This window comes from Paramormyrops kingsleyae, chromosome 1 (genome assembly GCF_048594095.1).
Source record: "Paramormyrops kingsleyae isolate MSU_618 chromosome 1, PKINGS_0.4, whole genome shotgun sequence".
NCBI classification, from domain to species: domain Eukaryota; kingdom Metazoa; phylum Chordata; class Actinopteri; order Osteoglossiformes; family Mormyridae; genus Paramormyrops; species Paramormyrops kingsleyae.
In genome coordinates, this window is record NC_132797.1 from 17439509 (window position 1) to 17464994 (window position 25486).

The 25486-nt window shown below is 49.2% G+C and overlaps 1 protein-coding gene across 5 annotated transcripts in view; it reads left to right on the forward strand.

Moving 5' to 3' along the window:
* Positions 1 to 25167, forward strand: part of LOC111836728 (transmembrane protein 178B) — a 76491-nt gene extending 51324 nt beyond the window's left edge. For all 5 annotated transcript variants that reach the window (XM_023798245.2, XM_023798246.2, XM_023798244.2 and 2 more), the window contains exons 4-5: positions 19890 to 20027; positions 21009 to 25167. In XM_023798245.2, coding sequence (XP_023654013.1) covers positions 19890 to 20027; positions 21009 to 21262 — 392 coding nt within the window. In that variant the 3' untranslated portion in view covers positions 21263 to 25167. The remainder of the gene's footprint in view (positions 1 to 19889; positions 20028 to 21008) is intronic.
* The last annotated feature ends 319 nt before the right edge of the window (positions 25168 to 25486 follow it).

The following is a 25486-nucleotide window of genomic DNA, read 5'->3' on the forward strand; positions in this document are numbered from 1 at the left end:
TCATCCATCATGGTCCATATCCTCATCTAGTGCGGTCCATGTCCTTATCCAGCATGGTCCATATCCTCATTGAGCACAGTCTTGTCCTCATCTAGTGTGGTCCATGTCCTCATTCAGCACAGTCCACATCCTCATCCATCATGGTCCATATCCTCATCTAGTGCGGTCCATGTCCTTATCCATCATGGTCCATATCCTCATCTAGTGCGGTCCATGTTCTTATCCAGCATGGTCCATATCCTCATTGAGCACAGTCTTGTCCTCATCTAGTGTGGTCCATGTCCTCATTCAGCGCAGTCCATATCCTCATCCAGCGTGGTCTATGTTCTCATCCAGCATGATCCATGTCCTCCTTCAGCAGGGTCCATATCCTTATTCAGCATGGTCCATCTTGTCATCCAACATGGTCCATGTCCTTGTTCAGCACAGTCCACATCCTCATCCACCACTGTCCATGTCTTCATCCAGAGTGGACTACATCCACAGCACATTCATCGCCAAACCACATTTGTGCTGAAACATGCCATACTAACATGCATATTTTCTGCTTTTTGGTGTGAAATGCTCAGCTAGTCAAAAGTTTCTGCAAGCACCTTGCGAGGTGGGCGTGTGACCCGCTAATCAGATGCGCCCCTGATTAGTGTGAGTCATGCCTCTGCACCGGGCCTTCCTCCGTCTGCTGTCACTCTCTGTCGCTCCACACAGGGGACTCGTTTGTGCTCCTGATTTATAACGGGGACGGGGAGGATTCTCATGAGCGGGACTGTCCGAGCGGCTGCTTCTGACAGCCTTAATGCTCACTTGTTTTGTTGCTTAGTCCCCAATATTATCCGCTCACACAGATACTCCGCAAAATGGAAGGCTGGAAATGTACTTTGTAAACAAAAAAAACAAAAAGGAAGGGCTTGCAATTAAGACCGGGTGTTTGGTTGCAGAATGAAGCCCCTAGTGGCGTCTGTGCAAGACAGAAAGCACAGCCAGCACTTTTCATCTGTCCCTCTCCTCCCAGCTGAGGGCCTGGATGGAGCTATGGCCGGGTGCCTTTATTAACCACCAGCTGTGGGCAGTCGGGCCGGGCAGTCGGGCCGGCCACACGGTGACGCCGTTTGTTCTCGGCGTGGTGCCAATACCCCCGTGGCCATGCTGTTACAACTTCATATAATGACTGACTCTGACACGGAGGAACAAAAAAAACAAACAAACTGCATTTTGGCCCATTGAAAAAACATGGCCTGTTTGCCACAAAGAACTTGGTAAAATGTTGCAGTATGGCGAACGCGATTGGTTGCTCTTCCAGCACGCCTCCTGCTTCCCAGGGCACGTTATTGCAATACAAAATGAATTCTACCCAAATTAGGGTCAGTGGCGCCACTGGGATGCCTTTCTGGGGTTGGCATTTGGGAACGTTGGGTGGATAACAGGGTTCAAATTTTGTATGAGGTCTTGAGCTTCCCTGGTGAGTAAAATCCTCCATCGGGGGGGGTTTCCGGTATTGGTCTGTCTCTGTTATATAGCCATGCCCCTGTCCAGCAAGCACTGCTCCAGTACTGAGGTTTTACCAATACAGCTGGACAGAGAGGGTTGAGGAGTGTTTGAACCGTGTCAATCTGTCATATGAGACATGGCGTTCATTATTTTCACATACTCCCTTGCATGCTGTCATTAGCTCGGCCGCTCCGACAATGAGAAGATGATTTGCCGGTGATTAAACTGTGGGTAATAGATTGATCGCCAGGCTCTGGTAATGGAGATGAGTGATTCCATTTTTCCGTCGCGCTCGGGAAGACGTGTCTGGCCCGCGTCACCTCCGACCCGCGACTTTTGAGGATGTGTTCAGTTGTTTTGGGACAAACCTCGTCCTGTTTGTCCACTTCAGCTGCCGGAAAAGGGACATCAGCCGGCGGCGTCCAATGACACGATGTAAATGAGACGCCCATCGATCCGCTAGCGCCTTGGCGCGCGGCCTGGCTCAGACGAGAGCAGACGGGCGCACAGGAAGGGGAGTGGGCCCATGAAGGAGAGGACAGCTGAGGTTTTAAGGGACACCCTTAGATCTGTATCGGGACCATGTTAGGTTTGTATTGCCTTGTCCTTAGGCCTCTGTTGGGTTGCAGGGGGGTGAGGGGCGGGGAGAGAGAGACAGGGCGACCAATCACAACTCAAGCAAAGTCAGCAAGCATGCGATCAGAGCATAGAGACCGCAGTATAGCCCAAGGTCAGCCCGCAGTAAAATCAGTGTGGACAGCCAGAGAAACGAAACACAGCATTTGCATGTAATTTACAATCATAGATCAGACGACACCAGTAGATGCCAGTTCTTGGTGTTGAGTTGCTGCTGTACTTTCTGACACCCTGGACTGTGTAAGGCTGAGGGTTAAATGAAGGGATACTGATATATATGAAACGTGGTTAGAGGTGTAGTTAGATACAAAGATAACATACTCAGGAGGGCACTACTGGTGTTGCCGAGCAACCAGATACAGTCCTGGCATGAATTCAGAAAAAGACATTCTGAAGGTGTATGATTATGAGAAAGTGGAGTGAGAACCTGGATGGAAGGAGGAAGCGAAGGTATGAATGCGATGACAAAAGGCCGGCACTAGGAAGTGAGTAACTGCTCCTGGGAGGCGTCAAACGCGAGGAGATGAGGAGCAGAGACTCCTCATGCAGCCATCTGGAGATGCTCCTCAGCGGAGTCAGCGTGAAACCGCAGACTAGCATCTACAGCGGCTCTCTGAAGCCTGCGTCTGAAGGACATTACAAAGCTGTAGGCTGCACCGGAGCTCAGCGGGCAGCTTCTCACGCCTCCAGGGTTGGAGGAATCCCACCCTATGTGTGTGTGTGGAGTTTGCATGTTCTCCCCTCTGTGTGGGTTCCTCCTCATTTTGTGTAGTGACATGTGCTCCTTCAGAGTATCCCGATCCCTGCTCCATACTTCCTGGGATGTGCTCCAGGATCTCCATGTACTGGAAAAGCGGTTATGGAAGATTGATGGATAATAACGTTAATCTGTGTCATATTGGACTTGAAATTCATATTCTAAAATATGAATATTTTAGAAACGCCTTCTGTCTCCCCGATGAGCGGCTGCTCCAGGTCTGTGTTGAGCTGAGCTCCATGGTCCTTCTCTGTGCTCATGAAATATTTAATCAGGTTTAAACCCAATACAAACTTAAGCAAAATAAATCAATGTTCTTTTTTTACCATTCTCCTTTCCTTAGGACACTGAGGCTTGCTTTCTTTAATTAGACTGTGAATTCAAGTGTTTGAGGTAATAATGGTGAAACTGTGCTGTGACCCAGTAGCCGGAAGAATAGCCTCGCAACCTTCTGGGTTAGGGATTTAAAGGCTGCCTTTGGGAGGCGTGCTTGTTTCTGCTGGTTAACAGTCCAAAACAGTACAAATGATGACTCTGTCTGCGGCCGTCCGTGCCCTCTGTCAGGCTTACCCTGAACCTCCGCTGGATAAGCAGTTACGGGTGATGGATGGATGGACTTAAAGGCATAGCGGGAGGTGACAGTGTGAACATTTACACTGGGGGCTGCGATAAACGTCACAGCGACACGGACGAGCACAGAAAATGGCGGCCGAGTGATAACACCCTCAGCCGGATTTACAGGCAGAGCGATCAGCTCTTGGTCAGACAGTGGAGGACTCTGACTTTCCCGGACAGTGAGGGAAATAACCTCAACTATCTCCTCTCAGCAACCGGCGCTTCAAATTGGACGATTTAATTAAAGTCCCCCCCCCCCTGCTTTAAATCATAAAAGTGCGGCAGTTCGTCAAAAAAACCTCGGGGTGCGAGACAAACTTGCATGGCGATGTGCCAAAGACCCGCACGGACCTCTGTCACTGCTGGGCTGTCAATCTATCTGAGACGGCCTCACCACGGCAACGGAGGTCAAGCTTATATCCCACCTGACCCCCCCGCGCCTGCTGACGGCCGAGCGCCCACCCGCTTATCTGCGCCCGCACACACCGGAATGTTCCTTCATCCAGGCCTGCTTCGCAGGCCAAGGTCACATCCCATTCCACGGCAAGCGGAGCCAGCGGCTGAATCCCTAATGCGCCGGCTCGCTTCGGACGCCCGTGGCCACCGCCGGGGGCTACTGTCGGGCTTCTCGTCGCAGCGGTTTTATTAGGTCTGCTAGCGGAAAGTTCCTTCTTGCCCTAAATTGACAAACTGATTGGCAGGAACCTGCAGGATCCTGATGTGATGAGTGACAGCAGAGGAAACAGCGTGAGCGCGATTCAGGGCGATGCGCTGGACATCCGTCACATGACGCTAATCTTGCCACCGTGGTCAGTTGTTCCGCGGTAGAAAAATCCTCCTCACAAAGACCCCTTGGTAAATATGGACAAAACTGTTATGCAACTGTAGGGCACAGTGGACCACAGGAGCTGAGCGGGTGAGATTCTCCCACAAATCTGCTGATGTGTGACTACAGGCCACAGGGTGCCTTACAGCCCCCCCTAGTGGCTGCATCCTAAATGCTGTCAGCTGGGGTCTGTCAAGCGCTTTATATTCCCGATATCTCCTGGAAACAAAGGGTCAGTCAGCCCAAAGCCCCTTCATGTCACTGAGCCAATCAGGATGTGACAAGGTCCAGGGGGAGGAGCCACAGCCAACAAATTTAAATAGGGCAGAGAAACACACAGAGAGGTGTTTTAACCTCCCCGTTGCCCCAGTATGGGCAGGATTCCAGCACCAGCTGCAGCTGAACAATTAATAAAACGTCTAAAAAACACTCTAACAGCGTGTCAGCTGTCACGCATCCCCAAATGGTCTGCTCTATACGGACTGTGCGGTGCGAACTCTTCGAAGAGCACCACAGTGTATTCACTAACGTCCATTAGTGCTCGTGGTTTAGTTTATGGCTGGAGGTGTGACGTGTGCCGCGGTCACTAAGGGAGACACGTACCCGCCTTCAGGTTCCTTCACAAATGGAAGGGCTGCTGCTTGTTGTTCCATCCCGGTTGAAGAGGAGCATTTGGAATTGCACGAAAAATCGGGAATATAACAGGTACACATCAGTTGATGGAGCCCTTTTAATCCATATTGCGCAAAGAGGGATTCTAGCTGTGTTTTCGTCACATTAGATGCGATCGCACGCTCTCGACTGCATCCATTCCCCGCACTTTCTGTCACATGGACACGTGCCGTTCGCCGAGGCATGCTGACCTTTTTAATGAGCCTAGAAAGGCCTTTTACTCTCCACCTGGCGGGGGCGAGGAGGGGGGTGGGGGGGGGTGGGGGCAAATGAGCACAGTTCAGGCACCCCTACACTTAGCCAGTGAGAGAGATGCTTTTCATGGGTTATGATTTAGACCATCAGAACACACATCGGAGCGTTGTTTCACAGGTGGGTGTAAGCTGGGGCTGATGGTGCTGCACAAGTGCTTTGACGTCACTCGTGTGCTTAACAGCAGGTCTGAATCGACCTCCTCAACACTCCTGCACAGGCAGCGAGTCACAGGCAGCGAGTCACAGGCAGCGAGTCACTGCCATCTCTTATGTTTAAGCGCATCCACAGAAAGAGCTCATTATGCTGCCAGGACTAATTAGCAGCCTGTGTAAATATGCCACTTCTATAGTGTACAATTATCAGCCGCCCTTCACTGTGCCTCTCAAGCTCCCCCTGTAGGCAGTGCAAGGACAGGGCTCTCTAAATCCAGGCTGCAGTCATTCTGGCGGCTCTTCACTTTGTCCCCTAATCTCGCTTGTGAAACCGTAAATGTAATTACTTTTTCTTAAATAGCTTTCTCTGTGCTTGAAACCATTAGCATAGCTGCCACACCCCCACCCCTCCACAGACTGATCTAGAAATTCCACGGAATTGCCCGGCGTCTGCCTGTCCGCCGTCTCTGTCAAGCAGGACGCCTGTGGTAACTGATGGTGAAACTGTATGATAACTGACAGCTTTGGCTGCAGTGCCGCTCCGCCGTCATTTTGACTTCTAATCAAGCATTCCGACGCTGATTAAATCCAGCCCATTTATTGTCTATAAATACTGAACGCCATAACGGTCCGTATTAGTTTATCCTGGTAATAGCTGGTGCCGGGCCTCAAAGGGTCGGTCACAGTGCTTTTATTGGTGCTATTCAATCACCAGAGTGTCTTTGTCTGAGAAAATATAAGCGGTGTGATCAGAGATATGCACAGCAGCCTCGGCTGCGGAGTCAGAGGTGGGAGGAGAAGCGTCAGATAATCGCGAAGCACAGCTCCCAAGATCACAATCTGCGGCCTGGGTGACATCACGGAGTCCTGCTTGGATTTAAATGCCTATTTACTTAGCGGCTGCTCTTATCTGGAGCTACACGCATGGCTTTGCGTTGCCAAGATACGTCTTGTATGACAACAAGGCTACCCAGGAGTTCTAGAATGTTGAGGCGTAAACAAACATGTGCTTCCTGTATCTGTTAAAGTAGCTATGCTCCATGGAACAGCGGCACCTGATACCAGGATTAATTCCATGAGTGTTGAACGCATACGGGGAGCAGTTCCATTAACCAGAAGGCAGCGGAAATGATTCTTTTAAACTTGCCTCCAAACGTGCTAGAAGGTTCTCAGGAGCGTAACGGTTGTCCGGCTAGACGGGGTGGGATTTTAGCTGCTGTCAGAAGGCAGTTTTGGCCCTGAATACTGGGACTTTTACCATGTTGGCATGTTCATTAAATTAGTGTGATCATTCATTCAGCTAAGCGCTCACACTTTAAATGAGAGAAAATACCGGAAGGATCTCCAGTAGCCTTGGAACGGGGCTTCGCCTTGAAAGGCCATCACCTGTGGTAAAGAGAAGCTGCGGTCCTGGAGGAAAGAAACCGCAGTTTAGCGGCCAGAGAAATGCGACACAGCCTGCAAACCGCAGGAGGCTGGCTTCCCGCCAGACCCCGCAGGGACCTGCCAGCGACAGCAAGCCCAGAGATGGCTGGGATTACAGTACGCTGTCATCTGCTGCCTATTTAACCAATGGGAGCCTTTGATATAACCTTATAACCAATGAGATAAATCGCCTGTGATTAACGTGATGGTAATCCCACCCAACCTGGGCCTCGTTTTTCCACATTGTTAGATCTGTGCCTTTATTGACCCACCGGCACCAGAAGCCAGCTTCTCCTCTCCGGGATTTTTTGGCACTTGGAGGCGCCCCCTGCATTTGGGGCAGGCGGGCAGGATGGACAAGAGAGCTAACGCAAAGATCAAGGCTGTTTCATGTTTTATTATTTTTTTTCCCGCTCAGTGAACCCCCGCCAGAAGAGTAAGTATGTGACAGATTCACACCCGGGCAGGAGGGACAGGGCAGGTGGGCCGGGGTAGGGGACAGAGGCCGGGCCCCGCGTGGTCCAGGGGCCGCTCTTCCGTGCCGCCATATGGCCCCTGGCGTCTGCCCTGTGCTGGTGCCAGGCGGTGGCCTGCAGCATCAATCCGCTTAATGTCTCCCCCGTCAGGCCCAGCTCACAACTCGCACGTTTACAGATGGGCCGCAGTGTTTAAAGTCACCATCCTTCACACTGTGAAAAGCTGACTTTATTATTATTCTGATTATAGAGTAATTAGCCCAGCTACTCAGCAGATGCGCTGGTATGAAGCCGCGTGGCACGTCCTGAATAATCACATCCACTCTGGCCGTCAGCAAAGCATGAAGGTAAATCCAGTCTGATCAGATGCATTTATTACTGATATTACTCGTCATCTTGCTTCTATGCGTACAGTTCGCTCTTCGAAGATGACAAGTCACCATCACAGTGGGCTTGTGACACATCACTAGCCATTGGTTAAACCTCAACCCCCCCGCATCTTTTTTTTTGCTTGCTAATGCTCTGTGCTGGTTACCCCCGCTCCCCAGTGAGGGGGTGTTCATCTCTCTGGCTCTGCTTATATCCTGTCTGCGACGCCTCCATTTTGCACTTGGATCTTCTATAGCTGGAACAGACAGACAGAGAAACACTGTCACCTCCCCCCTCCTCTTCCTCAGACAGAAACACCGTCACCAGGAGAGATGTTTCCGGAACTTTTCTCAATGGATTGCAAATCCGCTGCTGTTTCGGCCTGATTTGCGAAACCCACCGGTCGACCCGCTCTGCTGGTCGGCTGCTCAGGATTCATGCCCCTCCACCGCGTTCCCCGGGGCCGCCACAAAGGCCCGTATCGACAGACCCGGTTCTGCATAAGCTCAGATTATTCTCTCCTCAAGCTCTGGCCGGCAAATGTGATAATTAACAGCCAAGGTGTGAATATCACAGTGCTTCATCTCCCCAGTTACCTATAAATTATTATTTTTGTTAATCCCCAAATATCTTGTTGTACAAATATACACATGTAAATAAGACCATTTATATGTAGTTATATGTATATCTATCTATCTATCATCCCTGATTATCCAGGAAACACGGAGCAGGTGAACACCCCACCTGACACAAATTCACACACTAAGGCCAATCTAATGGCAGCCATTGAGGCAGCTACATATTTTTGGAGCTCGTGAGAACACCCACACGAATGCAAGGAGAACATGCCAACTGCATATGCACAGAGCCAGGGAGGGGGATTGAACCGCAGCCCTGGAAGAAGTGTGAGGCCACACTGCTGTATGTGGATCCATCCATCCATCCATCTGCCAACCACTTATCCTGGTCAAGGTTGCAGGGATATATATGTAAAAATGTAGCCAATTTGGAAAGGCTTAGCCTCCATCAACTGCCAGGTGTGGCTCAGCGAGTTAGGATGCTGCTCCTGTGATTGGAAGGTTGTGGGTTCAAATCCTAGGGTCTGCAGAGTGACTTGGGCCCTTGAGACCCTTAACTCTAATTTCTCCAGGGACTTTCTCAGGTGTCTGTCACCTTGGATAAAAGTGTTTGTTAGATTCAAACAGATCTGGCTGCAAAACACTGGTCACCAACCCATCGCAGGGCACACTCACATACCAGTCATTTACACGTGCGCATCTATGGGCATACCCTGGTCCCAGAGGTGTGAGACAACAGTGCTAACCACTGCACCACCATGCCACTCAACATGAATAATCTCTTTCAAAATACATATTTGCTGTTTTGGTGATATTAGTGCAACAGTGGGAACAGACGTTAATAGTGTCATTTAAATATTCGGTAATGGTCGTTAAATTGTTTCGGTGTGAAATTCTCACCTTTATGTAGCTTAAGATATTATGAGAAATATCAGTCTTCATAATTTTAAAGGAAACAAGGCGCGAATAGCAATCGCTGAGGTCTCTTCTGCAGCATCATGACCAGTCCAGATGTGGAGGTCATGTGATTTCCGGCCCCACAGCAGAGACCTCCTAGTGGAGATCGCCCAGCGTTCAGCAGCCAGAACATTCCAAATAAATGTGTGAAAGTTTCATACCAGCCTCTGTTTGGAGTCAGCTTGCTGTTAGATACCCTGGTTAGAGGACGCCACATTCCCACAGAGTTACCCCAACGCAGAGCAAAGCAGACAGGGTGTCCGACCAGTTCCTCATGAGGTGGCGACCGGTTCCTCATTAGGAGGGTATCGGTTCCTCATTAGGAGGGTATCGGTTCCTCATTAGGAGGGTATCGGTTCCTCATTAGGAGGGTATCGGTGCTAATTGGTGCCTTTATCAGGATGACATGGGGCAGTTCGCTTGGCTGATGGATAAGTCATCGTTTACTCGTCCGTTCAGAGCTTCCCGCTCGACTGGCGCTGCCATAAAACTAGTTAAGCGTCACATTTTCATTTGGAGAATCACATAAAAACAGCTTCCAGAAAGTCATCAAGTGCTATGAATATTCTTAAGAATAAATGTAGCATCTTTTTACATTTTTGCGTTCACTTCATATGCAGCGATTAGGGTTTTTGGTATTTCTATGTAATTTATTTAAATAGAGATAAAAACCTCTGGGTCATTCAGGTTTCCTACCGTAGGTCTAAAACTTAACAGGTTGTCTAAAACAGGTTGTATATTTGGTGTCTGTAAATCACTCATGGTATGTGACTGTGTGTGTGTGTGTAAGTTTGCGTCCCTTGGGCTGGGGTGTGCCATCCAGGGTGTCTTGTACTCTTTACTTCCTGGGACAGACACCAGGACCCCTGCACCCTCCACAGAATAAGCAGTTGGAAGATGGATGGATTGATGGATGGATGGATGGAAGGAGGTACCTGCTACATTTACAAGCATTGTATACTTACTAGCTAGGCATGTTGTTTGGCTTTTGTGACCAATGGGCCGACCCTTCCGGTCCCAAAAGTGATCTTGCTGTTGTACCCTTGAGCACGGTGACCTCAGCTGCGCTCTGACTGCGTTTGGCTGTAAAATTACTCTGCCAAACAAATACAATTAAAATTCACGAGTAAGTCTTGCTTAACATGCAGAGTAACTATGGGTAATGGGGTAATGTCTGGCCTGGCCGTGTTACTGGGATGCAACGGGGGCCTTAAACATTCAGAGTGAAGTAAACTGGAAGTCATGTGACATGAAGCTGAGTGTCATATCTGGACCTCCATCCATTTTCTAATATCCAGTTCAGGGATGCAAGAGGGCCTGAAGCCTATCCCAGTCATCGCAGGGCACAAGGCCGTGGTCCTACCCTGGACAGGACGCCCCATACATCAGCACTTTGGCCAGTGCCTAGATGTCCAGTTGCCTAGCTATATGTCTTTGGATTGCGGGAGGAAGTGGGGGTACCTAGGGGAAACCCATGTGACCTGGGGAGAGCGGAGGGGGCCATGCTGCCCAGGACCGGCCACGTACATTTAAAGCATGTTAATGCTAATGTTAATGCTGTCTTCCGCCTCACATCCCGATTCTTTAAATCCACTCCTGTATCTCTCAAATACTATAAAAACAAGCTAAAGAAAAGAAGACAGAAGTATACGATTTAATTGTGTGAAATACCTCCCGTTAAATTTTGTTAACGTGTGACTGACTACAATACCCAGAGTGCCTTGGGGAGGCAGCGCATTAAAGCTAGGTGTCATACAAAGCACGGGAGAGAAGATTTAAAGTGACAGCACTTCGTTTGTCTTAGTTCAACAGCTGGCATGGCGTCGCCCCCAGTGACGCTCCATGGAGGAATCTGTTGTTTCGCCGTTCCAAAATTAAGGTGACAGAAAACGCACGATGCATTTTCAAAATGTTACATTTGAAGAGAACCACTCGTGAGAGAGGGCGGCAGACAGCAGAGGATCTGTCAGGAGCTGGAGCTCCAGGGGAGGAGATGTCGCATGTGAGTCACATTCTCGCATGAATATTCATGCATTTATATATACAATAATTTAAATATTCACCCAGAGAACAAAAGCCTTAAGCTCCATATCATTCATGGGCCCCCGACTACACATATGGCATGTTCAACATGGAGCCCCCACCTCTACCCGAGGCTCAATCCCGTTTTAATGGGAAACTCTGCCAGAGATCAATCGGCACGGCGCCCCCAGGCTGCCGGGAGCAGAAAGTACGTGTGCGCTTGCATCAGTCCCCCAGCGGCACGTGGGTGAGTCACCGCCGAGCCTCTCTGCGGATGCAGGGGCCCCTGGCCACCTCTCCAGGTTTAAGGCCTTCCCTTCCCTACTAGCAGAATGTGGCCCCCTGCTGACACCTCGCCAGGAGAGATGTCCCACCGCAGCTCCCTGACTGGCAGCTTCCTGACTGGCAGCTTCCTGACTGGCAACTCCCTGACTGGCAGCTCCCTCGTCAAGGTTAAGCTCTTTGTTAGGTGCACCTGCAGTTACCATCATCAGCCTGGTCCGACTAACCGAAACCCAATACATACAGCAAGCAGACTGGGTCAAGAGCTTCAGTCAGCGTTGAGTGAAGCTTTAGAACGGGCAGCACGTGTGATCCAGGTGATTTAGGGCAGCTGAGAAGCCTGAGCTCAGTGTGTTTGTTGGTGCCAGACGTGGTGGATCCATCGTCTCAGAAACAGCCTCCATCCCGAGATTCCCACAAACTGCAGTGTCTACAGTTTACAGAGGATGGTGTGACAAACACAAAAAAAAGATACAGTCCTTGGCAGTTTTGAGGCCAAAATCAGCACGATAATGAGAGTGGTCAGTGGGGAACAGACAGACTCGTTAAAGCTAAAAGGAGGGATACTGGTGCAAAAATGTCACGGATCAAAATCCATAAAGAAAGTTTCCATACCTCGAGGAATTCCTGCTGTTCTGTAGCCAAATGGGGTTCTAGTCGATTGATAATTAAATAGAAGATTTTTTGCTGCAGTGACTTGCTTTGCTGCTGCATTCTGTACTTCTGGGCACTGCGAACCCAGTGATTCATTTCCTCCAAAGTCCAAAAGCAGGGTTTATTCCGGGACTCGATTGGGCAGTTTGTCCGCCACATACCACTGTGCTGACAGTTATGGCTTTGATGATCCACAGTAGCATCGGCTGGAAAGGTTAAAGGTCAAAGGGGATGAGGATGATTGTCAATGATTTTGATGGACTCAGTCATAATGATGAACGTGACATTACAAAGCCTGAAGACCCAGGATTAGGACATCCTGTCTATATGGTCACCAGGAGCTGACGTCAACTTGATGGCGAGTAATAATAATAGTAATGACTAGCCCTGAGCTGTGCGGCGCGTGATTGGTTGTTGAAATGTTAGATCAGTATTCAGAGTAGCCTGGTAGCAGAGCAGAGGGCAGCTGAGTGCTGCCTGAGTGTCCAACAGCACGCCGACGATGCAAATCACCAGGGCCATTCTGTCTGTCAGCTCTCCATGGCCCTGGCAAAGGTCAACGGTCAAAGGTCAAGTCAGGTCTCAGCCTGCCAGTGCTTGGAGGCCCCCTTCCCTGGTCCCCCCCCCCGTGCTGTGTAACCTTTTGGTGTTTCCCACACTGACATTTAAAAGTGTATGATGTTAATTGCTTCTGAGACTAACACTGTCACTAATATTAATTGTCCATCCATCCATCTTGTGACCGCATGTTCCGGTCAGGGTCACGGAGAATACTAATTGTTTGAAGTCTATTTATGGTGTTGTTGCTGGCTGTGGCCCCCATGTGGGGAGGCTGCAGTTAGACGGTGAACTCAACGGGCGCAGAGCGCCTGACGAGGGGGTCAGCCGGACCTCTGTCAGGAATGGCTGTCACCCAGCTCTCGGCCAAATCGTTCCTCTCATCTCCTCGTGGATTGGCATCGCGCGCCGAGCCGGACGGCTCCTTCTCGACTGCTGACGTGTAGCTGAAGAGGAAGGTTGACATTTGAAAAGGGCGCAGCGAGTCGAGCCTCCTTTTGAAAGGTGCCCCCTCTTCGTTAACTATTCCGTCGCCCCCTGCTGGTGACGCAAGTAACAACATTTCCCTGCGTTATTATGCAGTAGCTGCTCTTATACGAAAAGATAAACACAAACCCTAATAAAAAATAAACACCTAGCATTTCACCTCACACTATGTTACTTTAGTGGGTTTATCTGAAAAATCAGGATCTGAGTCCTGTAATGATCGTTCAACATCTTTTTTTGTTTAAATCTCTTGGTCAGATTGACATTTTACTGAGAAGCTTAATTGCCTGTAAGTAAAACTCTAAACTGAATTAGAATTACTGTGCCCTTGTTATGCTGTGGATGGCAGTCAGAAGTCATTAGCATGAGCTAGCCAGGGGTAGCATTTGTGACTAAATCTTTACTTATCTGGAAATGCTATGCCATTTAGGCGTGGAGCTCTGTTCACCTCCAGAGCTTCTTTTTCTGGCAAACCTGGGGTTCAGAAATATAATTAAAAAGTAATGCTGGCAGCAGATGGGTGACGGATTACAAACACCTGAAATCGCTTAAAATTTTACACACCATCCCATCCCGTATATTCCACAGCTCACCACGCCGCACCTCATCATTAAGGGACTGAAAATGGCCGGTAGGACTAATCCAGCATTGATCCTCTCCCAGAAGACCTGCTTGTACCATCTTCACACAGACTTTATGTTTGAATGACTGGGAGCCCTTCCTTCTTTTGTGGTTTGTGGTCTGATGTGTGGGCAGTGGTGGCTTAACACTTAGGGAAGCGCACTTGTAATTGAAAGATTGTAGGTTCAAATCCCCAGCCAGCAATTTCACATATGAGTTAAATGCAGAGGACGCATCCTGTTGCTGTGGTGTGTTGGCATTGATCACTAAATTCAATTAAAAAATTGCACTACACTCAGCGTCCATTTTATGAGGTATACCTGCTACCTAATGCAAATAGCCTGATCCTCTCACAGCCAATCACGTGGCTGCAAATTAATATATACAGACAGGAGTCAGGAGGCTCGCTTACTGCTCAGGTGACCATTCGAACAGCTAAGACTCCTGATCACAGTGATTTGCTGTGATGGTTGTAGTATCTCAGAAACAGTCACCACCCTGGGATTTTCACACTGTAGTGTCTAGGGTTTATAGCGTGATAAACCAAACGCATTAAGTAAGTGGCAGTTCTGTTTTCAAAATCAGAGGTCAGGAGGAGACTGGCCAGACTTACAGTGCTAGACTGGCCAGACTTACAGTGCTAGACTGGCCAGACTTACAGTGCTAGACTGGCCAGACTTGTGAAAGCTATCAACTCTGTGACCATCTGGTAATCAAACGAGATGATAAGTTCATATAATTCCCTGAGCTACCAAGCTGGGATATTTTTTGGAGAAGAACACTGACTGGTTAAGGACAAACTGGGGGGCTGGGGGGGGGGGGGTATGAGGCTGACTCATTCCTGCCCCCACACCCCAGCCACCCTCTCTCACACCCCCATCACATACTCTCATTCCTCTGATATCTCACCTCTTAATTGCTTGCTGCAGTCATCAAGCACCACAGTAAAACTGCACACCTGGCCTCCCAGGTGTTAATCAGACACTAATTAAAATATGTTGGGAAGCCTGTATGACTGGGGGGGACGGGGACGGTCAACTGCTGGGCCTGGAGCAGCACATCTGGGAGCTGGATGCATAGGCAAGGAAAAACCTGGATTGGAACATTCCTGTTTCTCATAGAGGGGGTTAGACCACAGGAGTTTGTTTTGGACAGCAATGGGAGTTTTACTTACACAAAAATGTTCTGAGGGCAGAAGGAAAAATGATTTGATCCTGCCTCCTCTAGTTCCTAGGGACCCACCTCCTCTACAATCTGATTGGTTTCTCTCTGAACCAATCATTTGTCTTTCTGCCCTCAGAACGTTTTTGTGCAAGTAAAACTCCCATGAGCTTTGGGACAGTGAAGCAGGATCCTCTCCCCATCACACTCACCAGCTGTGATTGTAAGTGGCGGCTCGTTATGTAGACACCGCGGGTCTTTGGTAATGGGTCGTAAGTGAATCAGACTCCAGGAGGGATCCCTTCAACCAGAGCCGAACGTCAGCCGGCCTTGAGCTGACAGAGGCTGAAGGCTCAGAGGCCAGAGCTCATGGAAGGAGCCTCCTGGAGGGGCCTGGTCACCAGGGCGCGAGGGTATCCCGTCATCGGGGACGCATGGGGGGAAATGAGGTCTGCCGGAGGGGGGGCGGCACGCTGGTGAAGCCAGCAGTGTGGGAGGTTACAAGCGCTGAGTTATCGGGTTTAAATAAATGTGAGGTGTCTGGTTCTGGCCTGGTCCCCAGGCACTGACTGACAGTGCTGCGTTCGCCCGGTTCCTGCTCTTCTCCCGATCCCTCCAGGAAACCCTCAGAGGCCGGAACCCCCAGATGGAAGCGGGCTGGGTGGCGACCCGGCAGAGTCAGCAGCACCGAGCTGCGGCTGTTCAGGTTCGCCGGACGAGCGAGATGGAGAGAATGATGCTGATGATAGAGTCACCATGACTCGGGTTAAATGTTGTCAGGAAATGCAGGTGACGATGTGGGGGTCGGCTGTCCCAGTCAGTACTTTACCAGACTTCTGAAGTATATTCATATAAGCAGAATAAATTCCCAGCCTTTCCCTTGTGCCTGCCTAGTACTTTCAGTACTGAGTACTCAGTATTCGGTTTCAGTATTTAAAGAGACTTAATAAGCCATGCAACCCTGCGCTGGATGGATGGATGGATGGATGGATGGATGGATGGACTTAAATAGTTCACAAAATCTTGTGATCCCTACAGCAAGGATTTGAACTTGTTTGGTACCAATACCTATACCCATAGCTCTGTGAAATCTTTGTCATGTTAACAAGAAATGATTCCCAAATACGTGGAAAATGCAACTGCAAACTCTGCAGCATTATTCATAAACTTCGCCTTAATCAAAGAATCATGGAACAGACAGGACTGTGGCACAAAGACAGTTAGTGTGTCAATCAGAGCATGGCGATTGCATAGAGAGCCGCCTACGTCGATCACCAATGGCATCATTGACTTGACTGCCTTTTCCTAGATTGGCATGTGCAGTTTTTGCAGCCTGGAGCAGTGACTGATGGACAAACAGGAAAAGCTGAGAATCGCATCCGATGGAGAGCTTAAGGCGACCCGGCGCCTGAAGAAAGGCGCCTGTTTCATGCTTTGCTGTGTGCGTAATGTTCAAAGGGATGCCATGGCGACTCTCTGAGGGAACTTATCTGTCTTCTCCAGCAGTGACCTCTGTCTGTTCCTGTTTATATTGCCAAGGCTAACAAACTCCATTGTCATTGGATGTGAAGGATATTAATTACGCCATAGGGAGACTGGGTGCATCCTTCCTGGAGAGGGGTGGGGGGGGGTTTGGGAGGGATGATTACTGAGCCACGAAGGCTACCCAGAGCTCACCCCACATTATTCTTCCATGCCTGCTCTGCCGCAGCCAGAATAAGGTCTGCATGGACTAGCCATCGCCCCCTAGTGGCTGCCCCCTCAAAGTGCAGCAGGTAGGAGTGCCGTTATGGATCTGGGATCCTAACAAGAAAGCCATGCTGTGAATCCTTAAAGTACTTTATCAGTGATTTCCGGCTGTATAAAACAGCTTAAAACGGCTTTAGCTGTTAGCTATTTAACTGCTTTGGATGAAATCATCCACCAATGAAGCACTATTTCAAAGGATGCATTTTTATTGGCCAATATCCAGAAGAGCAAGGATTCTCTAAATGAGCTGCTGGCTAGCATTTGGGCCAAAATGCCATTTTCTCGATGGTGGAAAAAACATTAGTGGCCTAGTAAATACTGGTCGCCATACTGTGCATTCAGAATTCAGCTGGACGAGGTGAACACAGTGATTTATTCCGCCGACAGAAACAGAAGCACATTTTGGCGGCCCTCAGTGGGAAGCCAGTAGGGTTTGCCCGAGCAAGGTGAAACATTTGCCGCAGTCAGATCGCGCCGGTGCGAGATGGACGAGCCGTAAACGCGAGCGGGAAGGCGTGCCGGGGAAACGCTGAATAATAATCATAAAAGTAATGATTTGAGCGGCGCTGATAGACACACAGCGTGTGGGGGCAGACAGAGCGAAATGGGCCGTTTAATTAAACGATCCAGCGGGACAAAGTCACGCGAAGTCCCATGACATCACCGGAAAAGCGACAAGCGGCTGGCTGGGGAAGCGGGATATGCGTTCTGCTCGTATGCAGAACCCGAAGTCCTAACGACACGTTAAAGATAATCACCAAGGGCATTATAGGCGTCTGAGGGTGAACTCTGAGCGAAGGAACGATTCATGCCTGGTGACTCTGAGGGATTCTCTGTGGGGTGTGGAGATGCTCTTTGCTATAACACCATGTCTGCTTCAGACACATCTCATCCAATGAGTCACGCTGGAGCGGAACAACCCGTCACACACTGAACACCCACTATTGTCTGGAGCAATCTGGAAGGGATTCTGTACATGTACTGAAGGACACCCACTGGCCGACTGTAAATGCAGACATTCATCAATCCAGTCATCCATGCATCAGAACCACTCACCAGGACCCTGTGAAGGTGGGGGGGTGTTACATCGCCTGGGAGGGGTCGAGAGCTGTATGAACCTGCAAACTCCAGACATGAGAGTTCGATCCACAGAGCAAGTTGCTGTGAGACATTAGCAATAGACTTCATTTGCCCCATTCTACACAGATTACTGCAGCTCTGAGGCCCTGTGTGTCTCAGTGGGTTGCAGTACTGTGCCTGTAATTGGAAGGTTGTTAGTTCAAGTCTCAGAATAGACAGAGTGATGTCACCGTTGGGCCCATGAACAAGGCCCTTAACCTCCCCCGGCTCCAGGGACCGACTGACCCGGCTTTCTCTCACAAACATGCGCCGCTTAATAAAAGCATCTGCTAAACAAGTAAAACACAAATAAGCTTTGACGTCACAAAGGACTTCTTTTAATTTTGAGAGGTTCATGTTTACCAGTCGGAGCCTCCTTTCACCACACACTCCCCAGCCATTCTGCACTTCCGACTTCCCCCTTTGGCTCAGCCCCACGGTGGGGGGGGGGGGGGGGGGGGGGGGTTGGACACAGCCGTCGCATTAATAACTGCCACCCGGTTTCCCGCCACATCCCCCCAACGCCAAGCTCTCCCAGCCGCCCCGGGCTTCTCTGACAGCATAGGTGCTGCTTTCTCTGCTCTCTCCCTCCTCTGGTTATTAAGACGTGTTCCTCTCCGTCTCACCGACAGAGCGGCTAGAAGCCTGGGAGGCTCTGCAGATGAAGCAGGACTTTCTGAAATATCCCATGCCTCTCTTCATGCCCGCTAGGCGGCAAGCCGGTCAGTCACGTTGATTTAAGCTGTATTGGCCCCATCTGAAAACTGATTGGCCGCTGGAGTGCCCACTCCCCTGTCACTCATCAATTCAAAACATATCATTGGCTAATGATGAGGTTAGCTTCTCTTCTCCTTGTCCTTTTCCTGCTTAGGTGGGTGGAGTCTAAGCCTAGCTTCTGTGTTTCATCCATCGTCGTATATAAACGCAGAGATTTTCCATTATTAGCAACAGTACTGTGGCAAACGTATATAATTTAACAGTCACATCTGACTCAATGGGCAACGTCAGTCAGAATGCACGAGGCGACATTCATTATTGCATGGCGTTTATGTTACATAATCATGCAGTTTTTGTGTATGAGTAAAAAAAAAAGAATCCATTCGAATGATTAGTGTCACTAATGTAACACTGACTATGAACCAGGCACTACATTAATTCACGAGTCATAGAAGTGATTCGGCTCAGATGATGTGTCACACTCTCACTCAATCACACACACACACACGTTTGTAGTCATATCCATTCATTTCTATGGGAAAAACTCTAACCCCTACCCAGCCCTAATCTTAACCATAAGTAACCAAACTAAATATGAATCTTTTGGCATTTTTAGGTTTTGGTTGCATTCACAAATTTTAATGAAATTGAGTTTCCCCTTTTGGGGACTGAAATATGTCCCCACAACATCAAAATGACAGGTTTTTAATCGCACTGCGGGGGACATTTGGTCCTCACAATAGAATAGATACATGACCCACACATACACGCGCCCGTGCTGTTAGCGTGTAACTAGGCTTTGACTTCAAGCCCCCTGCTAATAAACTGTGCTTAATGAAGTTACCCAGCTCGGTGCACTCAATAAAATATCTCCTGTTGTACTGGAGGAGAGATTTAGAAAAATGACTGTGAAGGACACAGACAGGCTGTGAAAAGGCCTGGCGGAGGCAGATTTGCTTAGAGGTTCCCAAGAAGGCAGCCGGCAGTTTGCGTTGTGTATTTAACTCCTTATATATCATACTGCAGAGATTCTCCTTCCAGTGCTGGAGGGAATGTCTTCAGAAAGCAGCATCCCAAGGATCTGCTAAATCTGACAATCTGTTGTATTTGCTTTTTGCAGTTTGTAAAAACTTGTGAAGGTTGTGGGTTCAACTCTCACGGGGCAGCAAGCCACACTCTGCTCAAGCGAGGAGTCTGGTCTGTGGTCACGATGCTGGGTTTACGGATCCAGCCTCACTCCTCTGGTACTTGGGTTGGCTGTTCTGGGATCAGTCCTCCTGTGCTGAGCTCCCTCCCTCTCTCCCCCTCCCCTCACAGACCTGAGGCGCATGACTGCCGGCTTCATGGGGATGGCGGTGGCCATCATCCTCTTCGGCTGGATCATCGGGGTGCTCGGCTGCTGTTGGGACCGTGGCCTCATGCAGTACGTGGCCGGCCTGCTCTTCCTCATGGGAGGTGAGTGATGGCGTGATGAGGCACTGCGGGATTCTGGGTAACGTAGTCAGCAAGGGGATGGACTCACAAACAGAAATATATTTGTTCAAATCCCAAAAACGATTTTGCAGTAGTACCATTGAGGAAGATGTCATATCTCAATTGGTTGTGTAGTCCCCTGCTGTACTTTATATTTAAGGTATAAATATAATAAAAATTATATTACAGTATAAAGTATAGCTACATGTCAGCGTGAATCCGCATGTTCTCGTGGCTGGAGGGTGCCCCTCTGCACACGGCACGCAATTATTCACGAGCAAAGACGCTTAATTCAGAAACGGCAGAGAAGACGGATGGCGTTCAGGGCCCGGGGGAAGGTGCCGGCAAGTGGGGGGTAGACACGCACGTCGGGGCAGAGCGGCGCCCCCTTGGGCGTGTAATGAAGCACCAACGGTTACCCTGAAGCGGAGGATTCAGCTTCTCTGTGGGTCTGCAAACTGAGAAGTTAAACTTGTCCCAGAATTGTATGGGGGGGGGGGGTAATTTATTTGAAACTTTTATAACCCTTATTACTCTGAAGTGGAGAGTGCAGAATGATCACACGGACCAGAAGGTATTACTGATTAAAAAGGACGATAACTGAGTCGTATTAATTAAAGGATTTTTAAAGACGTTAAAGATATAAATATTTTTGTATCATCTCCTATATTTCCAAGTCCTCTCCAGAATCAGTGCCCATCGACCCGTTAAGCAACACAGACGGCCACCTAGGACGCCATGTACTGAGGGGGTTCTGACATTCATCAATCCAGCCAGTTTCACTTGTTCACAGACAGGGGGCTCCACATGGCCTTCGATCAGCGCTGCCCAGAAGCATAGAGCACTAGGAGATGCCCCGGGTGGGATGCTGGTCCATTACAGGCTGCACACCCACACACACCCCCCCGCCCCCCCCCCCACAGGGAGGTTGTGCCTCACTTGCCTGCCCTCTCTCCACGCCAGGTACCTTCTGCATCATCTCCCTGTGCACCTGCGTGGCCGGCATTAACTTCGAGCTCTCACGCTACCCCCGCTACCTGTACGGGCTGCCCGATGACATCGCCCACGGTTACGGCTGGTCCATGTTCTGCGCCTGGGGCGGCCTGGGCCTCACGCTCATCGCTGGCTTCTTCTGCACGCTGGCGCCATCCGTGCAGCCGCCGCCGTCCCGTTCCGTGTGCCCCAAGACGCGGCCGGAGAACGGCACCGTGTGCTAAGGGCCACACGCCGCCGCCCCCGGAACCCGCCGACTCGGCAACCAGGACAAATCAACAAAGCCTGCTACACGTTTAGAATTATTCCCAATCTATCTCGGCTAAAGACTACGGTATTTTTAATGTGTGTGTGTCTAACAAATTTGAGACCCTGATAGGGTCTTTCACAGAGACTGACCTTCTGTGCCGGATGCCACAAACCGCCAGGAACCGCGGCATGGCACGACGGTGTCTATCCGCTCGCCGGTGAGGTCCCCGCCCACCCCATGCCCAGTTTGATGGGTGGTGGGATGCGGATGGAGGGGCAGTTCTGGCTGGTGGTGGTATGGGGGGGGGTGCTATTTAACAGAAACACCACCCATCGAAACGACAGACCTCCCCCGCGATTATGTCAACAGAGCCCCTGAAGCTGCAGGTCGAGCAAGACGTCTGACGTCAGGAACCAACCACCGCAGCGAGCAGAAACGCTCTGAGCATTCGGGAGCGAACGAGATTCGCAGTTTGGTGGGTTTTTCCTCGGACTGCGTTCAAGGAACATGGAGACCCAGAATGAGAAAGGCGGCAGCTGGGACAGGTAACCAGACTGTTTGGTGGAAAGCAGCGAACGTCGGGTGAATCGGACAACCGCGGAGCAGAGGGGCGACCCGCCTTGTACAAAAATGTAGAGTCTCCAGCGGGATTAAAACTGAAATCCCATATTTGAACGTTTTCATGTCTGAGGTACATCCCATTCCGGCCCAGAGGGGCGCCTTTCCTTCTTAGGTTATTCTCGCTTGTTTTCTAAGGGAAGCCACTCTTTTACCACATGTGCGCGAGGTCTCCGAGCACCGCGTCAACTCCATTCCACCGTTGTCATAGCAGTAAGTACCTGTGGGTGTTTTACAATTTCTGTAGAAAAAAAAAGTATTGTAAAAATAACAATATAACAATTAAAAAAAAAAAGAAAAGATCAAGACCTGCCCAAGGAGAAAATGTTGGGTAATTCATGAAATGGAAAATGAAAGGTGCAGTATCCTGTTTGTACCATGTAGCGGGTTCTTTGGCTGCCGGTGAGGGGGGGTTTAATGTCATGACATGGGTGCCCCCGCTATTTCTGACGGCAACACATCCTCCCTTATACCTCTGTCGTCTCCAACGCCTCGTAACAGCTCTATGTCCCATTCTGTGCAGAAAGATGGTTCCAGAAACACCACCCGGCTACAATCGATGCTTTGTACCTGAAAACCCAGCAAACTGGAAACCAGTGTGGCAGCCTTTGACTTCCCACAGAATGTTTAATGCTGAATGTGCCCGTCACCTCGGCCAGCTTCCTGGAGTCTGTCCCCAACAGCCGACGGCATCCCATGAAGGGGATGTTGGCCCCTTCTAGGCCACATACACACTGCAGGTCATACACACTGCAGCTCATACACACTGCAGCTCATACACACTGCAGCTCATACACTGAACTACATGTCTTTGAAGCCCCAACACGTGTGAGGGAACAGTGCTACCCACTGTGCTGAACATTTACAGGAGGAAGCAGGACCGTTAGATGGTACATTTGGGTCTCATCATGTGACTCAGCTACATGTTGAAAAGATTCACAAACAATGATAGCATGTGGCCAAGCTAGCCAACACTAACAAGCCTATGCCGTCCCAGGAGGGCATATATAGCTATAGCTGCTGGCTACTTCCCAGCGTTTAGACCGGAATTTTGAAACGTAACAATAATAAATCCTAAGCAGAGACTACAAGTCAATCTGCTGAGAAATTGCCAGAGTTTACAATTTAATATGTGTTAAATGGTGGTTGACAATCATATCAGCTCCTGAATTCTCTCTTTGGAGAATCCTGTCCAATTCTAGGTGAAAGCAGAGTGAAATCTGTCAGGCTGTATTTAGAAATGCTCGGTATTAGGCATCATCAATGGTTGTTATAGAGTAATGTACAGTCTGGCTGTTTAAAGCAGAATCTTGAGTTGGTATTACATTTATGCGGGGTGTAAGCAAAGCTGGAACAGTTAGGGGAACTCAGGTTTCCATCAGATTACTTGGAATGTTATGAGCAAATTTACGATCCATCACAAAAAGGCTTGGGTCTGGAAAAAGTTTATTTTTAAGCATCTGCCATGGCGATCTAAGCATCATAAGCTTGTAGCATCTTTGACCAAAGCCTAGAATCTGCTGGATTTCCTGACTCCGCTCAAATCAAAGCCGGACCTTCAACGCTGTTCTCACAGGAAAATAAAACCTCAAATACCTACCTGAGGGGATCTCTCCATCTTTCCTCCATGCAGCTAATCAAGTACTGGGTCGTGGCGATGCAATTAGACAGTAATGAGACTAACGAATGGCTCAGCAGCCAGTGCTCTTAATTTTTTTCTCTCTCTGAAGAACCTCCATTAGATAGGCAAGGTACGTGTCTCATCTCCCAGGCAGAGCTCTGTGAGGGGCTAATTAAACGCCCAGCTAGCGATTCCTTACGGATGCATTCACATCCAGACGGACCGTTTCCCTCCCGATTCTCACGCCGCCAGAGCCAAAGCAGAGCCGTGGCTCGGACATATGATGTCATTTGTCACGGCAGCCTAATTCTGGGGCGAGATTTCAGCTGGAAAAGTGAGGTTGGCTTTGGAAATGATGCACCCTGCGAGCTGAACCTGGAAAAAGAGAGGGGGAGAGAGAGAAAGAGAGGGAGGGAGGCGTGGAGGACGAGGCAGAAGGCTCCTGCACAGAACAGACAGAACAGAACAGTCGCGTTTAGATAAGAATCAGCCGGCAGTGAAAGACAATTGTAGTCAATTAATATGCTGGAGCAAACTGGCTTTTTTATTGAAGTAGAAAAAATGGGTTTAAAGGGTCCGGATGACAGGCCGCTAAACTGCGGGGGCTGCTGCCATGGCAACCAGAGCGACAAACAGCTCAGCGGTGATAGGAGGGTCGTGCCGGCCCCGTTCCCAGCATTAGTCTTAATTAGCTCATAAAGTGACGTTTAAAAAGCCCCCCGGCGTGAACCGGGGAGCGACCTTGGGCGGCCCCCCGAGCGAGCGGCGTCCTCTCAGGACTCTGCACTTTCTCAACTTCACGACGCCCCGGATATTTTGAAAAGACTTTCGGTCGCAGGCAGCAAAGCAAGCTGCCGAGCGTGAAATTACAATAACCCGACTTGACACACTCCGCGTAATGCGCATTTCCCCTGCCCCACCCTCCCTGGAAGCAGACGGCAGATAAAAGCCCGTCTCACGCCATCGGAGACTTTCCGAGGACGGAGACGCAACGTGATCATTGTCCAACAGCTGCTGATCCGGCAGAAAAAATTTAAATAAAACAACAGAGAGAACAGTAAACTCTGAAGAGCCTCAGCTGAATACTTAAACAGACCACATTTTTTTTCTTTTAAATACTTTCTCTAATTGTGTAGGAAATTACATGCATTTCTAAAAACATTCACTTTCACTTAGGGTGTAAGCCTCTTGCAGATCCCTGGTTGAGTTGTGGCTGCCGTATAAATTGTGGTCTCTTGTATGACCACAGCAGCAAAACTGAAGACCCTAACCCAATTATCCTGGGGTCTTTGGGGCTGCTAATTATTTCCCCTTAATTAAACCAGAAAAATATCAAAAAGTAGCATTGTACAGTTAGCAGTTCGTCTACATCCATTCTCACTTCATAGTTGGTGTCAAGCAGTTACACAAGGGGTCAATGGAGCGGGTGGAGTCTCATTTGGTGTAGAATACCCCAAGAGGAACACAGAAACAGATACTGCAACTTTCATTTCAACCAGTATAAGAACCTGTCAATCTTTTACATCAGTAATGTGTCTGTTGAGTAAACAAAATAAAAACAAGAAAAAATAATTCCTGGAAATGTTCAACTGTGGAATGTATAACCATAAAAAATTAATAAAATCTCATTGGTGTGTTTACTTGTACTGCTTGAAGCCTCAGTTGTGCAGGATTGTTTGAAATGATTGTGTACCTCTGCTTCATTGTCATTAATATCTACGATGCCAAACTAAGCTGGGGACAATGTAAAGACAACAATTGTGCATGAACTTGCCAAAACAAGACATTTGGTGACTTGGTTAAGGGGGAAAATGTCTTTATGTAACAGGTATTCAACAAGTCAAAGCAAGCTTGACACCAACGTCTCACTATGCGCGAAAACTTATGAATCCTACCACAACTATCCACACTCATCCAGATCTGACTGAGGAAAAATACAAAACAGACTCCAAAAAGCTA